General features: G+C 45.4%; 1 protein-coding gene and 1 long non-coding RNA gene across 5 annotated transcripts in view; one reads left to right on the plus strand and one right to left on the minus strand.

Moving 5' to 3' along the window:
• LOC144322534 (uncharacterized) overlaps positions 1-11,674 on the minus strand; it is a 33,821-nt gene extending 22,147 nt beyond the window's left edge. The window contains exon 1 of the long non-coding RNA XR_013388163.1: positions 11,582-11,674. This is a non-coding gene — a long non-coding RNA (uncharacterized LOC144322534). The remainder of the gene's footprint in view (positions 1-11,581) is intronic.
• A 2,086-nt stretch (positions 11,675-13,760) lies between these two features.
• The window catches only part of NR4A3 (nuclear receptor subfamily 4 group A member 3), a 40,318-nt gene continuing 27,376 nt past the window's right edge, over positions 13,761-26,702 (plus strand). The window contains exons 1-6 of one of the 4 annotated variants that reach the window (XM_077912679.1): positions 13,761-14,289; positions 17,555-17,728; positions 18,634-18,705; positions 20,026-21,086; positions 25,026-25,155; positions 25,612-25,784. In XM_077912679.1, coding sequence (XP_077768805.1) covers positions 20,028-21,086; positions 25,026-25,155; positions 25,612-25,784 — 1,362 coding nt within the window. In that variant the 5' untranslated portion in view covers positions 13,761-14,289; positions 17,555-17,728; positions 18,634-18,705; positions 20,026-20,027. Of the gene's footprint in view, positions 14,290-15,797; positions 16,027-16,075; positions 16,349-17,554; positions 17,729-18,633; positions 18,706-20,025; positions 21,087-25,025; positions 25,156-25,611; positions 25,785-26,702 lie in introns of those variants that run through there. The other 3 variants (XM_077912676.1, XM_077912677.1, XM_077912678.1) reach the window with 3 other exon arrangements.

Raw genomic sequence — 26,702 nt, forward strand, 5'->3', positions numbered from 1 at the left:
AATATAAACCTTCTGACCTTTATTTCTCCTTCATATTACATAGTCCTTTCATTTTATTTCAGACTGTAAGTAGTCACTGAAATATCAACTTCAATCCCTAATTATTTGTATTATTATGCCCCATATTACACTTTCTTCCTTTTTACAGACTAATAACAAGCTACACAGAGCTGATTCTAAGAGACTTCAACATTAGTTCACTGGAAAATAATCAGAAAATCCAACCAAGCCTGAGTACTTGTTTTTTAAAGACAGGGGTTTTTTACCTGCCATAGTCACATGATTTCATTTGAATCACAATACTATGAAAAAAAGAAAGACAATTACTAACAAATTTCAAAGAAGAAACTCCATGTTTTCAAGTGACTTGCCCAAGATTACAGGTACCAAATAGTAAAGCCACACGAAAATTCAAGTACCCTGACCTCTAGACATTTCTCGTGCTACTTAATTCATGTCATGAGTCAAAGACAGAAGATGAGAAAAATAGATCAGTTCTTTACTGCTTTCTGTGAAGAACCCTGGTCTGAGGCAGAGTCCCTTAGAGAAGACTGAGACAAGAACTGGCCAGTTAGAATCTACACGTACTTTATGAAGCCAGAAGACAGGGGAGGTCTCTGATAAAAGCAAATCTATCATAATAAAATCAAATCCATCTGACAAGAATCTGTTTGAGACAAAGTAGGTATACCATTCACAATGTTTTTGGCTGCAAGTGACAAAATCCCAGAGTATGCTGGCTTACACAATAAGGAACTGTATTATCTAACAGAACTAGAAGTTCAGAGGTAGATCAGACCAAGTACAGTACAGTACAATCAGCAGTTCAGTAAGGTCACCAAGGGCTCAGGTTTCTTCTCTCATTCTACCACCTTCTAGAAAAGCTTCATCCAAAGCTAGTTTCTCTCACTGTCCTAAGATGGCCTGAGCAGTTCTAGCCATCATTTTCACATGTAACCTCATCAGAGGAGGAAGAGGTACCATCTCTTTCTTCTGTATCTTTTTAGGCACAAGAAACTCTTTCCCAGAAGCACTCTGGCCCTCCTCCAGACTTCCTTTCACATCTCATTGGCCAGAACAGGTTACAGGCCATTCCTAACTCTTCACTGGCAAAGGAAATGGGATCAACCATAATTGCTTAGACTAATCATCTGGGGTAGAATGAATGCTGGAGAGTCAATCACCATGACCATACCATAGGCAATTTATAATGATGAGTATTACTGTGACATTGTTTTCACTCCAGAACAAAACGGTAATTTAATTATGCTGCTTCCATGATCGTAACTATGAGGCATGTGCTTTGCCTGAGTCTCAGATAATTATTCCTTGCTCACATCTTATATTTATCATCATAAACTTATTCATCAGATATAAAAATTTTATTGAAACTTTCCTGTCCATCCTCTATTTTTTTTAATCTTTAATGCAAAATTTTAGAGTAAGAATGGCAAATAGGTTTGTGTCCCAAACCTACTCCAGTAGAAACAGCTATCTAGAATCTCATTCAAGACAGATCCAAAGCTGAGTTTGGATCCAGTGAAAAATAGTGACATGACTCATTAGTGATGTCTTCCGTGGACTTGGGTTTGGGCACAATACCCTGAGTATTTCTGCCAACCCTGATTTAGAGAAAAATCTCTTTAAATAATTCTCCTCCAATGATAGTAGATTTCTCTGCTGCAATGCCTCTTCATTTTTATTTTAGTGGGGACCCAATCTCTGTCCTCTCTCCGCTCTCCCCATGTAATTTACATATACACACACATAATATACATCAGGCATGAACTCCAAAAATTATTTTATGTATAATAGAGTTCCACAGGAATTCCAAAAACTGACCCCTTTTGTAAGTCCATAGAAAGGCTTGGCAGAATGGCTTTACTTACAAACTGTCTCGCTTAAAGGAAGCAGAGGGTCTTTGGAGCCCAGTCTGGATATAGGCCTAGGCAGGATTGAGGGACAGAAGGAAACCAAGAATGGCCATCTATTCCAAGTCCACAGTGGCCAGACAAAAAACAGAAAGGAACTGAAACCTAATCTTAGGCACAGGTGACTAATTAGTTAAGTGAAGGATGCTTAAATAATGGCAGATTGCAAGCAATATGCAGAGTTCATGTGTATAAGATGCATTTGAAAAGACAGGGAAGGGCAAGAGTGGTTATTCTGGAATGAATTAACTTATGGCTTTTTCCTTTTGTCTTTCTATTCCTTATCTACATTTTTCTGACTGTCCTGTACTGCACATACACTGCTTTCTTAATGAGGAGGAAAGAAAAAAAGGAAATATGTTCGTATCTTATCGTTTAATGTTTTGGTTGTTCCAATTAACCTCTAAATGCCTTGTAGTTAGGATCAAGCTTGTCCAACTATTCTCCTATTCTCCTATGGTTGGGGAGCAAGCTTAACTTTTTGATATCACAATCAATGAAGTATTCTTGTAGCTAAAAATTAATTTGAAATATAAAAAAGAAAAATTAGGAAAATCCCTTAAAAATGAATCAAAAGAGTTTAATCACCCCATAATACTCTAAAATTACCACTACTCAAAAATTTTAATAACTTAGGATACTCTTTTTTTTTTTTTTCTTTAACCCAAATTGCCAGTTGGGCAGTTTGCTTTCACTTAAATCGTATTTAGCCAAAATTGGTTTTGGCCAAAATAAGTTTTAAATCAAACTTGTATTTGACAAAAAACACACTACCAGCATCAGGGGAAAGTCTAAAGGCAAAGAAACACGATCCCTAAAAATGTTCAGTGCTAAAGAACAAGCAAGTTGGCATAGACAAGTATGAAAAAGGAAAATCACCTAAGGCAATGGTTCTAAAGTGAAAGGAAATTTTTTATCAAGGAACTGTAAAACTAACTAAGTAGCTTAGTAAGTGCTAGTAAGGATAACAAGTTAATTGAATTTCATCTGCCTGCTTGAATTCTCTCCTTGGGTAGACAATGCTAAGGTTTTCCCCACGTCCCGTACGAAAAAATTTAATCTGCCTGGGGTTCAAATTGAAAGTAAGTGTTCCCCAAAGCATTCCACAATCACTTCTCAGTAAATGAGGTTCTGGAGCTAGCCACTGCATGATGAGGGATCCAACCCACTGTTTTGACACAATATGGTTCCCATTCCAAACTATGCAAGGTAATATCCCATATTGTCACACAAAGTAGAGACAGCAGATGACAGGAATCGGCACAGAAAGAAGCAATCCCAATTGGACTGCCTTAGGAGTGAAGGACTCGGGTAGTGGACTTCAGGTTCCATAATGTTTGGTCAATATGGCTAGAGAAAGCTAGAAGACATCTCTGATTTGAAGTCTTCAAAGGAACCTGATTATAGTTAGGATTTCTTTTTAGTCAGTTGTTGTTCAATGGAAAATCCTGGAGAGCTTTCTGACAGCCTGTATTCATTTAAATATTAAGTGGCTGCCAGGCTACTGGTGGTGTTGAGGTAAGCAGGGAGGTAGGAAGGTGAAAGACATCATTGCCATTAAAAAAGGTGTCCCAAAGGAGCAAAAACAGAGAACTGCATTTATATTCAATAGCAGCAAAGTAGGTATGAAAAAAGGGTAGATAAATCAGAATTGCTTTTGGTAAGAGGCAGTATAACATTGAGATGGATTATTCACAAATGCTGTTGGGGCAACAGAGTAGCCAGCCATCTGGAGAAAAACGAAGTTGGACCCACCCATCACACCATACACCAAGAAAAATGAGCAAAAACTTAAGTGTAAAATAGAAACCGCAAAAACAGTAGAAAATAATATGGGAGAATTCTTTCATAACCTTGTGGGGGGGCAGGATTTTCTAACTATGATCCAAATTCCAGAAGTCATTAAAAAAAAAAAAAAAACTAACAAATTCAATTACATTTCAGGAAAAATCTACTTAGCAAAAACACCATAAGCAAAGATGAAAGACAAATAACAAATGGGGGAAGTGGGTGGGCACGCTGCAATTCATATTACAAAGGTCAAATATTATACACATCATCTACAAGGTGGTTTTTAAACAAACCCCCTACACACCCCCCGTCCAAAAAAGGCAAAGGATTAAATATACACTTCACAGAAAGGATATACAAATGGCTCCTAAATATATGAAAAGATATTCAAACTCATTCATCAGAGAAATAGAAATTAAAACTACACCAAAATAACATTTTTCACCCATCAGATCGGGAAAAAATACAAAAGTTCGCAAACACATTTTGTGGGCAATAATATGCATAATAAGGCACTCCCATATATTTCTGGTGGATGTGTACATTGTACCATCTCTATGGAGGGCAATTTGGTAGTACCTATAAAACTACAATGAGATATACTCTTTGGTCAGCAATTGCACTTTTAAGAATTTACCCTATAAATACATGTAAACAAGTATGAAATAATCTATGTAACAAACGTACTTATTGCAGTATTGTTTCTAATAGCAAAATACTGAAAACTTCCCAAATGCCCATCGATATGAGACTCATTTTTTTTTAAATGATGCTATATCCACACAATGATGTCAAAAAGATTTCCAAAATATATTATTAAAGTGAAATATATCTAGGGGGTACCTGGGTGGATCATTTGGCTAAGTATCCGACTTTTGATCTTGGTTTAGGTCATGATCTCAGGGTCGTGAGAACAAACCCCATGTTAGGATCCCTGGTGGGCATGGAGCCTGCTTAAGATTCTCTCTCCTCTGTCGGCCCTTCTCCCCTCAAAATGAAATATATCTGGAATATTTCCCCACTGTTATGGAAAAAACTCCAAGATACACTGTTAAGTGAAAAAGGGAGAATAATACATATAAGCTTCCATTTATATAAAAAACAGAATTTATATTTGTATTGGCTTAAATATGGATTTAAAAACCCTGAAAGGATGAGAACTGAATAGATGGGGAATGGGGTGGAAGGAAAATTGCATTTCTAAACATTCTGTTGCTTGAATCAAATAAATGTATTACCTTTTCAAAAGTTAAAACTTAAAATGCTTAATATATTAAAAAATGTTTGGTAGCTATAATTCAAGTTATATCTACTAACTACTCTGCATTTGGGTCCCTCTGTCTATGGGTGCTAAATGACAGACAAGTGACTGTGCACTTGGGAAGGGCTTCAACAGGCAGCATCCAGAACTGAAAAACAAAGTGAGGGTTACAGATGAAAATCTGACAAATAGAAGTAAAGAACTCACTGATGAACAGGTTGCTTATGCCCAGGGCTGAGACAGTGAAGAAAAGAGAACACAATCTTGTGAAACTATCATAGTAAAAGAGGCACATCACAATAGGTAAGCCAGAGATTAATTCTTAGGGGTAGTTGAGGTCAAAAGGTGATACAATTCCTTAGGATACCTGATTTGTTCTTAGTTCAAACACAGGTAGTAAGGCAGCCCTGGTGGCTTAGCGGTTTAGCGCCGCCTTCAGCCCAGGGCATGATCCTGGAGACCTGGGATCGAGTCCCACATCAGGCTCCCTGCATGGAGCCTGCTTCTCCCTCTGCCTGTGTCTCTGCCTCTCTCTCTCTCTCTCTCTCTAATAAATAAATAAAATATTAAAAAACACACACACACAGGTAGTAGAATGGGGTAACTCAGGGCACTCAGCACTCAATACAGGCAGCTAGAAGTCTCTGTAGACGAAACTGCAACGGTAAGCCAGTGTAGTATAGTAGCAGTGGCACAGCGATGTGCAGCTGGCCTCCTCTGCTGCTCTCTTCTGCCTAAACTCTGAGTAAAACTCCCTCAGAAAACTTAGTTAAGGCCACAGGCTGGTAAAGATAAAGAAAATAGACAATTTTGAATAAAGTAACTTCTTGAAAACTGCTTTCATTCACTTATCAAATGTTTACAGAGCACCTACTCTGTGCTCAAGAACTGCTCCAAGTTTTCAATAAATTCATCCCCCAAAATAAGTACGTCCGAGATAATTTAAACAAAAAAAAAAATATTTTAAAAGATTTTGAGATAACAGAAGCTTCTCTTAAATTTTTTTCTGAAATATAAAAAGGTCGGGGTGCCTGGGTGGCTAAGTCAGTTAAGCATCTGCCTTTGGCTCAGGTCATGATCTCAGGGTCCTGGAATGGAGCCCCACATCAGGCTCCCTGCTCAGCAAGGAGTCTGCTTCTCCCTCTCCCTCTGCTCCTCCCCTACACTCATGCACTCTCTTTCTCTCTCTCTCTCAAATTAAAAAAAAAAAATCTTTACAAAATATGAAAAAGTCATTAAAAAGTCAAATGACAGTTCTAAAATGCTATGAAACTATATGGTAAATGGATTTCAATTTTTATCCAACTTTTTCTATTATCTTAAAAGAGTGAAAATAGTGACTTAATATGTGAATTTAAAATAAGACAATCATTCTCAGAAATTAGAAATAATGAAGTTTGTTTCAAATTTACTAAACTTCAATAGGATAAATCTTTAAAATGTAGCTTTCTATTCTCATCACTACAATCGATAAAACAGGAAAACATAACTGGAAAAGGGAACTAATTCAGAACAGATGTCAGGGAGGAATTTTTCCAGTAGTGAACTATAAACATGCAGAATAAATACTGGAAAATGTATTATGGTAAAAAAAAAAAAATCAGAATCAGTTACTAATTACATGATCTAAGCAGGAAACCAGATACCTAAGTATGTAGAACAGGCACTTAAAAAATAGCTCTAAATTAATGGACAAGCCATGTTTTTACTTTCCAAACCTCAGATAATACATAAACCTGCAATGTGTTAAAATGCAGGTATTTCTCAAAGTCTATAAAGTTGGCTCTTATTTATCCATAAAGATGTATCCAACTGCGTATGTAACAAGTTTGCAAACATAATTTATTGTATTCTTCCTGCTTGATGTGCTAATATTTTTTCAACCTAATACCTAGCACCTACTTGGTATTTTTCTTTTGACCAGCCTTCTCAATATTTCACCCTACCTATTTACACTCTGCAAAGAGATATAAAGACTTACAACTCCACCATCACCAGTCATTCTTCAGGAAAAAAACAAAAAGGACAGTTATTCTTTGGTTGCTACATCTAAGAAGAAATGGTTTATGCCTAGCATGCAGTGAGGATCAGAAAGGAATTGAAACAAACAACACTATCCATTCCAATGAAAGTTTATTAATTTGTATGAAGTCAATTTGTTACTCATCCATATTCAAATGAATGTACAAAAACAAACTCCATAGCTAAATATAAAATGACTTTTGGGCTATCCAGGTTTCTGCTTGTTTCTACTTTATAGGTAGAAGGCTGTGATACCAGTAGGAGATTAACTCTCTCAGGCCACCAAGATCCTACTCAATAGCTACAATTAATTATCAAGCAGGCCAAAGCAGTTTAATATTACTACTATAAGCACATGTTACATACAGGCTATTGAGCCTACTGACTACAGCAACCAGGTTGCGACAGGAGACCAGAGCAGAGCTGACTCATGATTCACAATACTTAACTGGCCTAAAAATCCATTCAACTTCAGAACCTGAAAGATCCTGAAAGGTCATAAAGTGAGCCCAACAATGTCATTTTACAGATGATGATATCAAGGCTCCTAAAAAAAGCTTAATAAACTTACCCAGGGTTGGACAGCTTCATGGCAGCAAAGCGAGACCCAGGCCTCTGAGAAGCAATCTAGTGCTCAGTGAAATACAGCATCTAACTCTTGGAAAATATGCTGAAGCAACTGAAGTACATGTGAGGCAATCTTTTTTTTTTTTTTCAGAGTTGAGTAATAAGAAAAAGGGTGATGTGGTTATATTTGGAAAGAGATATTAACTTCATCTATCATTTCTAGCTAAAATGAAGATCTTATTTTATAGGTATACATGATATCCTGAAGTGATTGATCACACAGGAGTAGTAACTTTTCTCCCCCAAAACACTGTGGTCTTTCAGAGTTTACCAGCAACTGGGGGCTAACATGACTAAGAAGTAAACACTCTTTTAAAACTCACTGCAAGTCTGTTGTTAACTAACAGGCAAAAAAAAAAGTCAATGATATTTTAAAATATTATCAGCACTTATACTATTAAATAATCTTTCTCAGTTTTTACTCTTTCTAAAATCTTCCATAACTTAGAAAGTCTTCCCTGATCTATTATATTACTTTTTCCTTTTAAATTTTAATATTCTAAGTCACACAGGCCTCTCTCTAAAACTTCCAACAAATATGATTCCAAAATCTCTTTGTCTAATTTACTTCTGCATATATATGATGACACACAAATCTAGTTAAATATATTTTTGAAGAGGTAGGAAATTAACAAATTTTTATATTTAACATTATACACAGATTTTTTTTTTACACAGATGTTAAGAGTTCTCAATTTTCTAAACTTTAAGAAATTTTTCCGAAAGATGACATTACATTTCCTAGCCTAGAACATCCAGTTCATCACCGAGAAAAAGCAGTATAAGAGAAAGGGCAAACAGAAGAATAGAAAGGGTAGAATAAGAATCAAACCAAAGTCTAGCAGGAAAAAAAAAAAATTCATAGCAAATCTTCCTACACAGATATAACAGGTACAAGCTAAACTGTAGTTTCCTTTTATCACCATGCAACTAACTGTCTGGGCTTGTAGCAGGCACCTTGAAAAGGTATCTTCAATCAGGACAAGTCAAAAGTTGAGGTTAAAAAAAAAAAAAAAAACAACTAACATATGATCTCATTTATATCCATTCATGCCAAGAATCTCCTAATCCATATAATTTGTTACTTATATTATGGTTGCTCTCTATTATATTCAAATTTATAAGGGGGAAATATTTCTTGGAGATATATTAACTATGTTAAACTTAGGTGCCACTGAAATTTCAAAGATGTATGAAGCATGTTTCTGAGCTTATAGCTTGACAGGGGAATAAACTATGGACACAAAAGCACAAAAGGAAAGCAGTAAAAATAAGAACTCTATAGAAGACTAAATAAAGCATAATCTGAGTTCATTTCTTGAGCCAGTTTTACAGAAAATATAAGATTTCAATAAGCAGGGGAAAAGGAAAGACGGGAATGCCATACAAAGGAAAACCATGAACAAACGTGAGAGGGTGAAAAGATGTTTGAAGAACAGTAAAGATACCATAAAACAGGGAAATTCTGTGGAAATAAAGAAGCCAAGATGTGGAGAGCTTGGGGTTTTACTTTGAAGACAATATCCAAAAAAAAAAAAAAAAAAAAGACAATATCCAGCTGCTGAAGACTTCTGAGCAATGACAGACTTGATAGGAAAGACATGGTATGCAGGCAGATTAGACATAGTACTACAGTAGTCCCATGTTCCTGAGCCCAGAACACTTAAGTTTGTAAGTCAATGTCAGCTTGCAGTTACCAAACTTCATGTATATATTTATTTATATATACTTATGTGTTTAAATATATATTTATATTATACATTATATTTATATTATATATGTACATACATGTATACATAACATAGAACTTCTACAGTGATTCTAGAGACTTGGACTTACACAATTCTTTCATTTTTCCTTCCTATTTTCACCTTAGGTAACAACTTCTGGCTTGGAATTTTTATTTCACCTTTCCCTGCCCAATCTTTGCATTAGTAAGACTCATCCTCATTCTTTGTGTATTAGCAAGATCAACATTATATATTATTGCTTAATCAGAAGAGCATTTAAAGCAATTTTTTAAATCCCATTTTGTTAAAGCAATTGTTTTCTATCACACACAATAAACTTCCCTCAAATTTCATATTTTATTTTCCAAGAGAAAGAGCACTTTTTCTTTTCTTGCAGACTACACCTAGGAAACCGAAACAAAATGAAAGGTTATTTATTATCCAGTGAATCTGTAATAGTTACTTCATAGAGTTTTTAACAGATTGGCTGCCATAAGTATCATGAAAACAGAAACTAACTGCTTTCTTTGCTTTGTGTGTGTAAACTAGGCCACACGTGAATGCCCCTCTTCTAGAAAAAAGACCAAACCGGGTAAGTTTTCAACATTTCATAGATTAAGGTCGTCTTATTCTGTTTGATTTCCCAAAAGAAGAGCTCTCATTATAAAGTATTAAGTTTCATTTAATACAAAATAGTCATCGGAAAGGTAACTTAGATTGCTGAAAGTCCTATTACATATGCCTTACAGAATATTAATGTGTGATCCCCAGTAGATCAAACTTATGAAAAGGTACAGAACAATAGATGGTAACTAAAAAAAAAAAAAAAAGAAAAAGAAAAGAAAAGAAGAGAAGGATTCATTTTGTTTGAAGAATTGCACAGGTTTAGGGACCCAGGATTAAGGAGAGGATGGTGTCCCAGTCTGCAAGAGAGCCTTGTCTCTGCTTCCATGACTCTCCATTTGAGTGCAAAAATGTTGCCACTTATCAGTGACCACTGGAACCTCTCCAACAGGCAGTCCAGCTTCCTACCCAGAGGAGCACTAAGCCAGCTGATTGGCTCAGGGCAATCAGACAACAGCCCTCAGCCCAGCAGCAGTCAAGGAACAAAGATTGGCGACCCGATACCCAGGAAGGAAAGGATGCAAACGAGGCGAGGGGTGGGGGAAAAGCACAGAATCAACCAATAGAGATGTCCTGAAAGACTCACCCACTCAAATAAAGAAATGCTTATACCTGGAGATATTTGGCCAGGGAGGGATTTTTCTTTTTTTCTTTTTTAAAGTTAAACAAGGATAAAGGTTTAAAACCGTCACTGGAGGAGCCTAATTCATATGAAAACACTTGGTAGCTGCTTCACAACTACCTTGAGTGGGCAAGGGACCTTTTTATATATATAACGTTTGGAAAATGGAGTTTATTCAATAAATCCATCAAAAGATATCCTGTTTCCTACAAACTGTACCTAATTTTAGGGTTCCTGCTTCACAGTGATTCCAGTTCTGCGTGAGATTTCAAACTGAAGAGGTACCGGGAGGGGTGCAGAGCCCATGAAATTTTTACAGCATGGAAATAAAAAGTATTTTTAAACCTTCTAAGGGGTGAAGAATTAGACAAGAAGCAATACGTGGAAACTGTCAAGTGCTTCTCTACACACACACACCCACCCACCCACCAGATACCATCGCAGCCGGGTAGGGGAGTCTCCCTCTCCTTGCCTGACAGCTTCACTTTCTTTGAGGTCTCGAGCTGGTGATCACACTGGCCCGTCATGGTATTTTCAGTTAACAAAGCAGTTACTCAACAGGGGAAAAAGCCACAAAGGAGCAGAGCAGCTGCTGCTGCACCCGTGATGCAAGTGCAGGATGAGCCCCGGGCCGCCACCGCCGCCTCGGCTCCTCCGTGACGTCCGGGAGGGGTATCCCCGGCTCTCAGGAAGCGGTGGCCGCGGGCGGCTCCGCCCCCACGCGACTCGGGCTGGCCGGGCCGCCGCGCGCCAGGGCTGCCCCGCGAGCTGGCAGGCGGCTGCGGCGGCTGCGGCGGCGGCGGCGGCGGCTGCGGCGGCGGCGGCGGCGGCGGCCGCGGCCGGCCGGCACCTGCGCGCGCACCCCGCGGGCCGCGCACCCCGCCGCCGCGCCCGCGCCTCGCCCTCTGCGCCCGGCCCGGTCCGGCCCGGCCCGGCCCGCGCCCCCTCGCTCCCGAGGCTCTCACCCACTCACCCCGACCCCCTGCGCGGAGCCTGGCCCAGCGCCGCCGGTCACCAGACGGGGTCGAGCCGGGTCCAAGATGGCGACTCCGCCCCCGCCCCCTCCGCACCCCCGGCGGGGTCAGGGCGCCCCCTCACGCGGCGCGCTCGCGCCCGGGGCCCGGCTAAAAATACCCGGGCTCCACTATATTTGGTTCGGCCGGATCCCGGCGCGGCCGCGCGCACTCGGCCCCGCCCCCGCGCCGCGCCCCGCCCCCCGCGCCGCGCCCCGCCCCCTGCGCTCCGCCCCGCCCCGCGCAGCACTGAATGGAGAAAGGGGCGGGGGTGACCGAGGGGAACCTACTCCGCTATCTGCGGCGCGCGCCGGCGGCGAGGCCCGGCCAACCGCCCAATTTAGTAACATCGCCTGCGTCAATCACGCGCCTCCTGTGCGTCAGCGCCGCGCGGCTCCAGGTCCTGCTCCCCTCCACCCCCCCCACCCCCCCACCCCCCCCCCGCCACCACCAGCCTCTGAATGGATACAATGTAGCAGCGCCCTCCTTCCTTCCGAGACTGGATTGGAACCCGCGGCGGTGCACCGGCTCGGCTCCCCTCCGCGGGGTCAGCTCTCTCAGCATCCTCCCTCCCACGGTCTTCTCTCCACACCACCCTGCCTGAAGTGGAAGTGGGAGTCGAAGAAATATATCCGTGTCGTATATAGAAATAAAATTAGTTTTGTTTTCAAGTTTCTGGTGCTAATAACTCGAACCTTCTTCCATTCTGAACCGCATGCTGTCGACAATAGGATCCTCTCCCACCCACCCCCCACTGCAAAACACACACACACACACACACACACATGCAAACACTGGGACGTGTCAAAGAAATAGAATATCACGTGTGATTTAAGCGGACCGCATGGAGACCATGCCTGTCTGCGACGTTGCACTCAACTATTTTATCCCCCTTAAGAATTCATATCTGAGAGAGGTTGCTTTTCACTCAGCTGCACTTTGGAACTAAGAGACAGACTTTAACTTTGATAAATTTTTGTTTCTGTTTGCAGCAAGAAATTCACACTTAAATTCATCATTTCCAGGAAGAAATTGCTCTCCTTCACACAGTCGCCCAAGCTTTCAGCACACCATTTCATGACAAATGTGTCCCAGTAGAAGAGAGCAAATCCCATGGCGAGGAACTGACTAATAAATCCTGTTGATTGATTTCGAAATGTTTAATTTGGGAGATTGGAGGGGGGGGGCAACCATGAAAAAGTGAAAGTGCGAGCTGAGATTTCCATTTCTGCGGGGTGGGGGTGGGGGGAATGATTTGCAACAGTCAGACCCGGTCAGCTGTTCAACACGTGTGTGTTTGTTTTACACACATTAAGTAGTTTCTGCGGCAGCGCGCACGTGGATGATGGATGTGCACTCAGTTGGCTTATTGTGGGTCCAGTTAGGAAATCCACACCTTAGCATAAAGAAATAAAACCTTATCTTCCCGGAGGCATCTGCATCCCTGTGCGAAACACGCACTCAGCAAATGATGCGAGGAGGAGCTGGATTAGCCTAGACGCTGCGGGCCAGCGAGACTTAAACAGCCTTGGAACTGTTGCTTGAGGAAAGCGCAGCTGCATGCACCTCGGAGAGTCTTCGGGCCGGTGCCTGACTCCTGCACCGGCTGCCAGGTCACTCGGAGAAGCTGGCTGGCGGAGCCTTCCCTTTCGGAAGAGCTGTCCTCTCCCTTACCCCCTCTCCCTGGCTCCGTGCCTCGGGGCAGCCTCGGAGGCGCGCCAGCCGCACTCCTCCAACACTACTCCACCCGAGCCTGACAGCTGGGCGGTCCCGCCTGACCCGCGGGCGGGCCGCTGCACCCTCCGGCAGACTCGCGCCCTGGCGAGCAGCGCCGCTGCAGAGGGGTTGGCGGCTCGGCTCCCAAAGGCCCCCCTGCCGGGCTTGGCCGCGCGGCGCAGTTTCCATTGTGCAGCCCGGAGAATGGTCCGGGAACGCGCGCGCGCACACACATGCACACACACACGCACACACACACACACACACACCCTCCCTCGCACACGCGGAACCGGCTGGGCCAGGGGAGGGAGGGGGAGGGTGACGTAGCGTCCCATGGCGTCACATTGACGTCTCGCATTCCAGGCACTCTATGGAGAGGCCGCTAGGGCTCCTGTGGCATAAATGACGTGCCGAGAGAGCGAGCGAACGCGCAGCCGGGAGAGCGGAGTCTCCTGCCTCCCGCCCCCCACCCCTCCAGCTCCTGCTCCTCCTCCGCTCCCCACACACAGACAGGCTCACACCCGCTCCCTCACTCGCACACACAGACACGCGCGCACACAAGCTCCGCACACACACTCCACTCTCTCCCGCGCGCTCACACCCCTCTCGCCCTGCGCCCTTGCCGGTGCAGAGCCGCGCGGCAGCCGGACGCCCCTCCCGGACTCACTTTGCAACGCTGACAGCGCCGGCGGCGGCCTCGGAGGTGGGAACTGCGGCGGCATCCTGCCCCCGGGCCGTGGCCGCAGCCAGGACGCCCGCGGAACCCCTCGCCGGCACTCTCCCATGAGTCGGGATCGCAGCATCCCCTGCCAGACACTCACCGCCTCTGGGAGCCGCTGGGCTGGTTCACGGCAGCCCTTCCGGGACAGCAGCTGTGACTCCCCCCCCAGTGCAGATTTCGGGGCAGCTCTCTAGAAACTCGCTCTAAAGACGGAACCGCCACAGCACTCAAGTACGTATGAGATTCGCCCAGTGAATTGGGGGACTTGCTAAAAAGTTGGCGCGCTGGGAAGCGTCGCTCCTGAATTGACAACTTTGAGTGTGGGTTTTTTTTTTTTTTTCCCCCTCGCCTCCTCGCTCCGGCTTCGCTCGCCGAGCGGCCCGGGGGGTTCTGATCTGAAACTTTTCCCCTGTAGCGGGCCCGCGGGGACCTCTGGAGCTCGTGGGATTCCTCCCCCAACCCGAAGAGGCGAAAAGCCTCTAACAAAGAGGAGGACCGGGATTTGTTCAGTAGCAGCTCCAGCGATGTAATTCAGGGTATTTCGGCTCTAGTTGTCATGGTAATGATGCTCTCGGCGGCGGCGGCGGCGGCGGCGGCGGCAGGGAGTTGCAGCTCCGCTGATGAACGGCAGTAATTTTCCTGCCTTTTAACTAGGATTGAAAACAGGGGCTCCGGTGGGTCCAAGTTAATATACCTAATGGTGACTCCCAGCCGGTTGACTCGGGGGAAGCTGGAGAGGGAAGGGGCCTGGGCAGCGGTGGTTGGAGTTTGCAAAGGCGCTCGGATGATCTCTGGAAAGAGGGCGTAATTGTAGGAATGTGGCTTTATTGTATTGAAATGAGCCTGGGGCTCCACTAGGCACGTCTGCCTGGCGTAGCCTACTTGCCCGTGTGCACTTTTCCCTTCAGAGGTAATAGGCTGTAATTGCTGACTCCCGAGCCCGGCCACGCGTGGGGATCGTGTTCCTTTCCTTCGGGCCTTGGCTTGGTGTGGGAATGTTTTACTCTTAAGTGACGGAACTCGCGCTTTTGGAGAAGTTGCTCCGAGTGTTTTACTCTTAATAAGAATAAATGAAAGTTCTCAGTGCTGCGGGGAGAGCGGTTATGAGAGCGCAGCCTGCGGACAATGACTTCCAAAGGCACCTCCCGAGCCGGTTGGAAGCTTGGGTCAGGACTAAGAGAGAAAGCGTTTGTCCCTTGATTCTAAAGGACGTTCCTGGAGATTGCCTTTTATTTAATGCCTTCGGATTCGTGAGAGGGAAGAGCGGCAAGGAGTTTGGTAATCAGAAATGTCGGGCTGTCATCCCAGAGCCTTAGGGTGCCAGGAGACAGAGGTAAAGGGCAAATCCGTCCTGGATCTTCTATTCCCACGATGGAGAAATATTTTACAGAACTGAGTTGGGGAAGCAAAAAGCTGCCCAACGCGGCTACCGGGCACAATGAATGAAGTCAGAGTTCCCTTGACTTACCTTACCTGTGCGAGGTGCTCCTAGCGTGAATATCAAAGACTCCTCCTCGGGCCAAGCCACCTCCACGCCGGCTCCCTCCCCAGCCCCCACCCCCCGCACCCACCCACTCCCTTCCCCGCGACCGCGCGCGCTCGCAGAAATTCTCCCCCGCGGTTTGTCTCCTCTCCCTCGGTCTTTCTGAGAATCTCTGTCTTTCCCTTTCTGTCGGTCTCTCCTTCACTCCTACGGCCCCCGCCCAACCTCCGCCCCCGCTCCCCAGGGTTGGAAACTCCGCGGAGGAGCCCCGGTCACAATGGTGCGTTTCACGGTTTCCTCCACACACTTCACCACGGGGAGGGGAACATGGGGGTGTTCCTTTCGTCTGCCCACGAGAAAGAAAGGAGCTTTGACAGAGGTGGTTATTTCTACCTAATTTACAACCCCAAGGCTCGGTGCTCCGGCCCCGGCGGCCGCGAGCGGGAGCGGCGGAACGTGTTTCCAGGCGCGGAGGCTTTGCCTAGGTAACCGGCCATGGGAGTGGGCGGGGGGGGGGGCGTGGGGCTCTTGGCTCGGCTGTAGGAAACGTGGTGTGGCTCTTTCCCGCGAACACCCGGCGCTCGAGGGGAGCCCTTTCCTAGAGGAGACTCAACCCTCACCCGGCGGAGTCAGAGGCCGAACCTCGGAGAAAGGACCCAGGGGAGGGCAGGAGTGAGGGCACCTACTGCAGGAGGTGGTGGCAGGGTGCTGGAGACCTGTATTGAAAATTCGGGGCGGACGGGAAGCTCCTGCCACAGCCGTGGGAAGATCCGCGCGTGCTTGCGCTACAGCGAGCGCAAGATTTCCGTAGGATCATCTGGGGCAGGGCAGGGGCTGGGGGTGACAAGGGAATCCCCCGTTTCCTGGCTTTCGAGGGCTTACCGGACCTGGGGGTTCCGATGTCCCCTCCCTCTCTTCCTTCGGGCAAGCCCCTGGCGCAGGGGCGGAGGGGGACGAAACTTACACGCCCCTCTCGGCCCGCGCACCCCCGAGATTTTGGGGGGTTGTGTTTTGTTTTTTGGGTTGGTTTTGTGTTTTGTTTTGTTTTGTTTTTTTCGGTTTCATGTTCCCAAGCCTCAAGATATGAACGGGTCCAGGCAAAGAGGGCGCTGTAGGCCAGAGTTTGGGGCAGCGGATCCTTTCCCCCGAGGCCCGCCGAGCTGCGCTTCCAGCTACAAAGTTTCGCTGAGCCTGGGCGCGGAGACGCTCGCCCCGGAGCCGCGCTCGGCGCCCTCCGGAATGTGCCCCCTCGGGGCCGCGGGATGGCCCCGAGCCTCGAAGTCGCCCACCCTCAGGGATACCTCCTGCTGGGTGCAAGGGGCCTCCCTCCGCCCACCCTACCAGCCTGGAACTCCAACTGCCTTGTCCCCTTGTCTCCAGCGCCGGCCTATTTCTACTGTGCCCTTTTGTTTGCTTGACCCCTGGCCCCCGAAACTCGCGGCTAATAGAAGCGAAGCTCCATTAGCATTTAGAATGAAAAGCGCAGACTTTCTTAATTCCTCGGGGCATTCACACATTCGTTCCGGACCTGGTGCATTTCCTATGCAACGTGTAAATTCTGTATTTGGGGAGGAGGGGGGACGGGCAGTGGAGTTGGAAAATGCGCCCTCACTGACCACACGAATTCCGTCGAAACTCTTCCTCAGGTGCCCCTTCTGTGGTTTTCCTGACTTAGCGAGCTCAGAGCCAATTGTGGGGACAGAGAGATCAATTGCTGGGCGATGACAGGATGCACGTATTTTTAGCCTAGGTTTGGGTGCCACAAAACGGTGGTGAGCGCAGTGGGTGCCTGACAACCTTTCTGTGGCTCCCCCCAAGGCGGCTGGTCGCTTCTGCCCAGGGACTCCGTTCACCTTAAGAACTGCTTCCTTACCCTTTTAATTATTTGTAATCAACGTAGCATTCATAGAGACCCCCTACCAAACCACCCTCTCCTGATACGCCCAGCCCAGGCCACGACGACCACCAGCCTGGTCTCACTTTGAGCTCTGTCCTCTCTCCCGGTGCCCGCAGAGCCTACTGCGGAAGAGCGCAGTCCGGCAAGCCCTAGCCCTGAGCCTGGACCCTCCGCGGAGCCAGGCAGCACTGCCACCGCTTCCCCTCGCCGGACGTCTCCGCCTCCTACCCTCTCAGCCTCCGCTGGAGAGACCCACAGCCCCACCATTCAGCGCGCAAGATATCCTCCAGGTAGGTCTAAAGGCGCGACCCCTTATTCCTTCCAGGTTGGGAGAGGTGGGGGTTGGGGGGAGCCACGCACCCAGCAGGCAGGCTGTTCAACTTGCGCAGGGCCAGGACAGTGACTGCTGGCCACGTATTTCACAGCACAGGTGGCTTCTTTGCACGAAGCTCCTCTGGATACCACACCCTGTTGCTACCTAGTGGAGCAGCCAGATTAAATTACGCGTTGCATTTCTCAAAAATAGGTTTCCTAAGAAAAAAAATGTAATACGCCAAGAGATTAGGATCTTTCTATACATTTTAATGTCTTCATTTTTGCTCTCCTTTTATATCCAGTTCATAAATGTAAAAGTTATGGGATCGCTTTGAGCAATACAGGGCATTTATGTTTGTATAGAACCTAAATCATTTGATGCAGAAGTTTGGATTGTTGAAGCTCAGAGGAAAAGAGAAAAAGCATTTAAGCTGAAAACCAAGGAGTAAATTCGAGTTGGGCAAAAAGAGAGGATTGCAGGTTTGGCTTGTAACACCTCTTTATGCATTTCTTAAACAGATACCAAGTGCCTGGACTGTGTAGTCGCCAAAGATATGCATCTAAATAGAACTTAGTACCAAGCAAACTCATATTCTAGCTGGAAACCTAAGAAAGACACAAGGAAGAGTAATACATAGGGATTGGCAAGGAAAGATGACAGAAGACTGATGGAGAAATCCTAGAGGGGCTGAAGGAAGGAGAATAGATGGAACATTGGGCTGGGCCGTGTTCTTTCTTTTAAATATTTAGCCTTTCATTTCACCCCAACAACAGGACAGCAGGATAACTAATCCTTGACCTTCAAACTAGTGTTTTTAAGGCCCTTCTTGGAAAGTGAAGGCTTGAACTGGCCTCTCCTTATCACTGCTTCTTCCAACAGGCCCTCATCACCTTTTTTCAAGTCAAGATTTCATCCCATACACGCATGACTCAATCAGATTTGGAAATGTGGGTAAGAGAAAGATGTCAAAGGAAATGTGAAGTACACACTTTTTTTTTTTTTTAATTAGTCACATCTTCTATACCATAGACTCCAAACAGAGGTTAAGCACCTGCTGTTCCTTTGGTTCAGAAAAACCAACCACTAGCAACTGCCCATTTTATCATTTCTAGTTAGCCATAGAGAAAGGGAAATAATTAGATAAAATCAGATCCAATAATTCTCAAAGCCTTCTCATCCAACTCAACCTCTCTGAACAATAATAAGCATCCTGGATACTAGCCCCTTTCGGGGGCTCAACATACAGTCAACTGGAAGAAAAACTAAACCTATTAAGGAACTGCTTTCTTTTGTAGAGGTACTAATTCTTCTGTCATAAGAAAATTTGTAGGCTAACTCACCTATTACAGTACCTGTAAACTGTTGTCTTAAAACAGCCACTGATATATTTGATTAGTCAGAATTAGAATATATATATATATATATATATATATATATATATATATATACTGTATATGGCAGAGACCACGTTTGGTGGGTGTTTTGTTGCAGCTGCTGATCTTTTTCTTTGCAGATGGCACAAACTCCCCCGAGTCCATTTCCTGGGCCTGTGTTCCCACCCCTCCACCTAGCTGGCTGAAGTCATCAACAGGGGTCCAGTTTGTGTAGGCTGTTAGCTGTGTTTGGAGAAATGGGGAGGGGGTGGGAGAAAGCGACCACAACGTGTGTGGGTGGGCTCAGTTGGCACTCAGAAAATGTTAGAATGTCAGACTCCCTTGGCCGGTTAGTCCCACGTAGGACATCCTTTTCTTTTCTTTTCTTTTCTTTTCTTTTCTTCTTTTTTAACTAACTCATAGATTGCTAAATCAGTGTGTGTGAGTTGGGGCACCAGTGGCCTCTTTCCCCCAAAAAATAAACTAACGGAGCATTCCCTGGCATCTTTTTGTCCTCCCAACTTGTGGCTGAGACCATCCCCAATTAGTTTACAGGGCTCAAAACCGCTCTGTCAAAACATCACCGGGCTCATGAAGGAAGGGATCCAATTTCCCCAGATCTGGTGAAGAACAAGGGCAAGGGAAGGAAGGTGGGCAGAGGCCCCCAGGAAGCCTGCTTTTGGCATCTGTGGCCCCTTTGACAGTCTGTCAGGGATTCTGCTTTCCTCCCAGGGAAGACAAGGAGTATGAAGCTTTTAAATCTAAGCCACCAGGAGGAGGGGAAAGATGTCACTTCCTCTCCCATTTTCCAGATCAGGGAGCAATGAATCCAGTGCTACCTGTCCGCTAGGAGAGAGTGCTGACTTGACTCTGAGAGACCCTGTTCCCTGTCCTGCAGATATGCCCTGCGTGCAAGCCCAGTATAGCCCTTCGCCTCCAGGTTCCAGTTATGCGGTGCAGACCTACGGCTCGGAATACACCACGGAGATCATGAACCCCGACTACGCCAAGCTGACCATGGACCTGGGCAGTACTGAGATCACGGCCACCGCCACCACGTCCCTGCCCAGCTTCAGTACTTTCATGGAGGGCTACTCGAGCAACTACGATCTCAAGCCCTCCTGCTTGTACCAAATGCAGCCGTCGGGGCCGCGGCCCCTGATCAAGATGGAGGAGGGCCGGGCGCACGACTACCACCACCACCACCACCACCACCACCACCATCACCACCACCAGCCGCCGCAGCCGCAGCCGCCGCCGCCGCCGCCGCAGGCGCAGCCGCAGCCGCCGCCGCCGCCGCCGCCGCCGCCGCAGCCGTCCATCCCGCCGCCGTCCGGCCCGGAGGACGACGTGCTGCCCAGCACCTCCATGTACTTCAAGCAGTCCCCGCCGTCCACCCCCAGCACGCCGGGCTTCCCCGCGCAGGCGGGGGCGCTGTGGGACGACGCGCTGCCCGCCGCGCAGGGCTGCATCGCCCCGGGGCCGCTGCTCGACCCGCCCATGAAGGCGGTGCCCGCGGTGCCCGCGGTGGCCGGCGCGCGCTTCCCGCTCTTCCACTTCAAGCCGTCGCCGCCGCACCCGCCCGCGCCCAGCCCGGCCGGCGGCCACCACCTGGGCTACGACCCGACGGCCGCCGCCGCGCTCAGCCTGCCGCTGGGGGCCGCCGCCGCCGCCGCCGCAGCCGCCGCCGCCGCAGCCGCCAGCAGCCAGGCCGCCGCGCTCGAGGGCCACGCGTACGGGCTGCCGCTGCCCAAGAGGGCGGCCGCGCTGGCCTTCCCGCCGCTCGGCCTCACCGCCTCCCCCACCGCGTCCAGCCTGCTGGGCGAGAGCCCCAGCCTGCCGTCGCCGCCCAACAGGAGCTCGTCGTCCGGCGAGGGCACGTGCGCCGTGTGCGGGGACAACGCCGCCTGCCAGCACTACGGCGTGCGCACCTGCGAGGGCTGCAAGGGCTTCTTCAAGGTGAGCGCGCGCCGCCGCCTGGCGCCCCCGCCCCCGGGCCACCGGCCTCCTCCGCCCCGAGGGCGTCCCACCCCTTCCCCTTCCAGGACCAGCAGCCTTGTTTTCCTGTGCGTTCCTGCAGCCCTTCCTAAACACCTTCGCATCCACCCTCCCAGGGGCCCGCTAACCAGGCCAGCATGGACTTCAGGGAGCCGTGAACTTCCTGACTTGGCTTCCTTTATACCTTATGAGCATTTTGCCAGACAGAGCAGATTCTCAAAAAGGATCCCTGCCCCCCACCCCCACATTGTATTCCTTCCCTGTCCATGCAGGGTATCTGAGGGCATGGGGGTCTGTGTGCCACGTCCTGGATATTTGTATCTCATTCAATCCTCATACAAGAGCTGGGACGCTAGAATCAGATCTGAGATGGAACTCTGGCCACACGTGAGCTCTTCTTAGTAGTAGTATATTGAAGGTAGCTATTAATTATCCTTGTTTCACAGATGAGGAAGTGGAGGCTCAGAGAGGTTATTCAAGTTACACCGAGACGCACTCAGAGTGCGAGGGAGGCAGGATGCCAACTCATGTTTGCACGATCCCGAAGTCTAGACCCTCTTCACAGGTCTGCAACTGCAGAATAGACAGGAGCAACTGGCTGGGTGCCGTTTGAGGCGGCTCGCTCTGTAGAAGATAGAAGCTGGGGTCTCACCAGTTTGCTCCAACTCTGTGCCACACACAGTGAGGTGTAGACGCGGTTCCTTATATCATAGACGCAAAGGAGAATTTTACAGTGGGAGGGTCTTCAGCCTCCCCAATATCTTATCCCTCAAGGTGAAGCCTAGGAAGAGAAGCCTTGTGCATTCTAGAAATGGTGATTTAGTGGCATGTTTGGCAGTTCCAGCTGGTTACTTTCAACATTTGAGGTCAGTGCTCCTTCTTTCTACTGTTTTTGCTTTTTTTTTAAAAAAAAGATTTTATTTATTTATTCATGAGAGACAGGGGAGGGGGGCGCACAGAAACAGGCAGAGGGAGAAGCAGGCTCCACGCAGGGAGCCCAACATGGGACTCGATCCCGGTTCCCCAGGATCACACCCTGGGCCGAAGGCGGCGCTAAACCACTGAGCCACCTGGGATGCCCTCTTTCTTTCTACTGTTGAGGTGGAAGAGGCCTTGTTCTCTTGCTGCTCTACTTTTGCTATTGACTTCCAGAATTCTAAAGACACTTAATTCTGTGCCACCCTCCCCACTCCCTTGGCCATTATCTCTGGCATTTGCAAACCCACAAATGTTCTCCCACAAAAACCACTCCCTAGACTCCAGGGCTGGGCAGGGTGGAGGGAAAGGGGAAGCTAGGTGCTGATTGGGTAACTGGTATTTGGGAGACCAATAGGATACATCTGGGAATGTGCTAAAATTGGACTCAGAACACTCAAACAGGAGTCCTTTGATATGTCACCTACCAATCTATGAGGTTGAACATGATCTGTCTTTCTAGGCTTCCGTTTTTCAATCCGATGAATAAAATTCAGAGAAGGGCTATGAGTATTAAATTAGACAAGACAGATATGAATGCACTTTATAATCTTTAAAGGGCCATAAAACAGTCGTTCATTATTAAATGAAAACTACAAAGTATTTACTAAAAAGCACATGTATGTGGATTGGTATACCTACCAGCAAGCATCAATTATTTTTGATCTGGGATTAGGAATCATGCCATTAATTAACTTCTGCAGATAAAGGAGAAAAATGCTTGTGGAGAGACTTTGCAATATGTCTAGTGCCATATAGGAGTTATGCAGAAGTATGATGTTTTAAATGCAGAACCCTCAGTTTAGCCATTTTTTTTCTGTCTGAACTGCTCAAGCTTTACCAGGGTTCTTTCCAAGTTAACCGCATTCCCGTAGCAGATTTCATTTTCACAGTGTTTCAGTGGAAATGCTGAAGGGCAATGAAACAGGCAGCCAAAAAGGGGTAAAAGAAAGAAAAACAATTAAGAGAAGTACGATTAACCCACAAATATAATCACCTCTGAATAATTGAGAGTTAACCAAAATACAGGACTGGTAATACATTCCTAGTCTAGAAATGTCAATTAAGTGTTCCCCAACAGCATCCCTTTTCTGCAGCAATGCCTTGAAAACAAATCTATACTTGAAAGGGTGGGGGTAGGATGGGGGAGAACCACCCCACAGATCTGTTAATTAAAGGAACAGGAGCAGGTTTTACCCAGTGGCTTTCTACCATTAAATTGAATTCTTTAAAAATGTGACATGAGGTGCAGTTAATGATGGGAATTCAGTGATTGAACCATAACGATCTCTCCCTGTCCTTAAACTGTGCAGGCACACACAACTGTGGGGAAGGCTTCAGGTTATTGGGAAAATGTATACCTGAAGCAAAATGCCACCAGCACTCAAATTGGCATATAGCCTTGAGGATGATGGCAAGAAACAGAGTTTTAGAAATTACTGCATGTCCAATGAAAGAAAGCTTCATTCAGGAAACATAAGTTTCCTACCCTTACAGACTGTTGAGAATTTAAATGCTGGAAACTCAGAGATATGTTTGTGTTTGGGAATTTTGCATTTTAAACTAAATGAATCTGGCTTTGGTAGATTTTTAAAGTCATAGAAGCAGTTTAGAAACCGTTTCCTAAAATGAAATTAAAAGGTGATAAGGTGAAAATGAATACATGGGGGTTGAGAATTGCTAAAAGTAAAAGACTAAAAGTAAATCTAGAATTTTGGATACAAAACAGATCACCAACCCAAATTATGTGGATTTCTTTCTTTTCTTTTTCTTTCTTTCTTTCTTTCTTTCTTTCTTTCTTTCTTTCTTTCTTTCTTTCTTTCTTTCTTAATGCAGCCCAGGCTTACCAAATAAATTCCAACTTTCTGCTCTATTTGGAGTTGTATAGATTCAGGTAATTTCTGAATAATTTCACCCTAAGTGGTGAATACACATCCATTTGCACAAATGTCTTTAATTTTTTTTAAAAAATCATTTTTTAAAATCTTGAGCATAAAATATGCTTCATTATTTCTCCATGTGTCATTTTAAAATTATATGTGATTCTGAAGAATAAAACATCAATTTATATCCAAGTCTAAGGTTTATGATGTGTTGTTTACAATATGGCTATTTTGATATCTGTCTCAATAGTCGTTTATGAAATAACCTGTTAATGGGAATTTTTATTGAAAATTTATGGCTCTCATACTTCCTCCTTTCTTTCCTCTTTTTGTTTATTTGTTTTCAGTTGTTATAGCAGCTTTTAGTAACCAATTTTAAGATGTTGCTTTCAAAACTCAGAAATAACCAGTTGACCATATGTATTCTCTTAAGAAAATATTCTCTTAATACATTTTATCTTAATATCTTAAAGATAAAATAAATGATATAGGCAGATTAAGGATAGTGATTTTTTTTTTGCATAAAGGCATTTCCTATATGCTTTAACTAGTCAAGTCCTGATTTTGCTTTTTATGATTTCATCTCTATTGGGGAACAAAGCCAGTTACTGTGATATTTGACTTATAATAGTGATAGCCAACAAAGTACATCCCAGATAATTTTGATTTTATTTTAATAAGGTCAGCAATAATCAGGGGAGTGGAACAAGTAGAAAATTGTTCCCAAAGGGATATTAAAAGTGGAGATAATCTAATCCTCCAAGGTATGATATGTTGACCTGGTAATTTCAGATATGATTTTATCATTCAGACTTGGGTGTCTCCTGAGACTTGCTTCAGAACAATCCGAGATGATTTTCATTGTCAGCAGCTAACACTAATAAAATTGTTTTTCCTGCAGGCTAGCGTGTTAGGAAATTAAATTTATCTAATTATACGAATTGCACTGTCGCTTTTCACATTGTAATTAAAATACATCTTGTCAGGTCCTACCTCTTTCCAGAAACTATTAGTTGACTATCTCTGTATTGTGTTTTCTCAGAGAACGGTTCAGAAAAATGCAAAATATGTTTGCCTGGCAAATAAAAACTGCCCTGTAGACAAGAGACGTCGAAACCGTTGTCAGTATTGTCGATTTCAGAAGTGTCTCAGTGTTGGCATGGTTAAAGAAGGTATGGATATAATGCTTTTTATTCAGCTTGCTTATATATATATTTTCAGATATCACTGAGAAAAATGTTAATATTGACGTTGGGGTGGTGAATTTTCCTACTTTCCAAGATTTTACTTTTATGGTGTATATTACCACTTAAAAATAGCTGAGGACTACTTATTCTAATTTCTCAAAATCAATAGAGAGCTTGTGTACATACATCTCTGTTCTATTTAAGAAGGAGACTTTTAGGGCTAATTCATTACTAGATGTAAGTACGGGTGACTTTCATGCTGCTTGTTTCAACTCTCATTAAATCATTGTGTGGATATAATTCCAAACTTACTGCCACTTTTAAATGGTTGGTCTTGTTAATGATTGCTCAACTGTAATGTGTTTTGATTGCTTTTTGTGATTTATGGCTCTTCATGAATATCTTTGGAGACATTTTTTTCTTTTTTTCTTTTGGCATCAGTTGTCCGTACAGATAGTCTGAAAGGGAGGAGAGGTCGGCTGCCTTCCAAACCAAAGAGCCCATTACAGCAGGAACCTTCTCAGCCCTCTCCACCTTCTCCTCCGATCTGTATGATGAACGCCCTTGTCCGAGCTTTAACAGACTCAACACCCAGAGATCTTGATTACTCCAGAGTAAGTTTTATGATGTCCTGTTTTCAAACGATGAGGTCTCTGTTCATGATATTAGGAACAAGAGTTGATTGAATGACTTTGCGCCTTTCACTGTACTAAACAGTTTTCATACCTTCTCTATATTTCTCACTTCATTTAGCAATCCCGGTGCATCCATTGCACCAAATCATTTTTGCCTTATTGGATCTCTAAATGCCTTAACAAATTATCCTGACAGTGCTGCACCTGTCATACCATTGTTGCAGGACTCCTGGTGGTTGTGCCAATGAAAATGTGCACAGGTGAATTATAGTGTGTAGATTTCTTTCGTGGTTTAGAGGTAGTAACTACCGTTTTTTTCATATTGTGATCAAACCATCTGGGTGAGCCTCAAGTTATCCTTCAGCAGTTTATCCAGTTGTATCAGCACTGATTGACCTGCTGCTTATTCAGAGGGACTCGACCACTGATGGAGAGGAGGGAGCTCTGGCCTTGACATTGGGAGGTGTCAGGGGGACCAGGATGGAATGCTGCCTGTGCTGCTTCCTGCCTGTGTCACCTGGCTCCCACTCTTGGCTTTCTCGTCCCTACAGTGGAGATGATTATAATATTTAACCCCGGAGGGATGTTTGGAACATCAGTCACACAGGAATGATTGTTTTGAAAAGCATAAGTGAGTATTGTTATTTAAATGAAACAAAGCATATCAATATTTTTATTTATTGTGAGATAAACTAAAATATCATCAGTCTGAACTCTGAAAAGTCCCCACACAGGAAAACCATAAGAAGGGATTTTCTGAGCAAATGTATAAACAGTACTGGAAGGCAGTTTTGAAAAAGACTTAGAAAAGCAAAATTCTAGTAAGACAGGGTCTTACCAGAGAGAGAAAGAAAGGAAAAGGATTACAATTACTGAGCTATTTCTGCATGCTAGACA

This window comes from Canis aureus, chromosome 10 (assembly GCF_053574225.1).
Source record: "Canis aureus isolate CA01 chromosome 10, VMU_Caureus_v.1.0, whole genome shotgun sequence".
Lineage (NCBI taxonomy): Eukaryota > Metazoa > Chordata > Mammalia > Carnivora > Canidae > Canis > Canis aureus.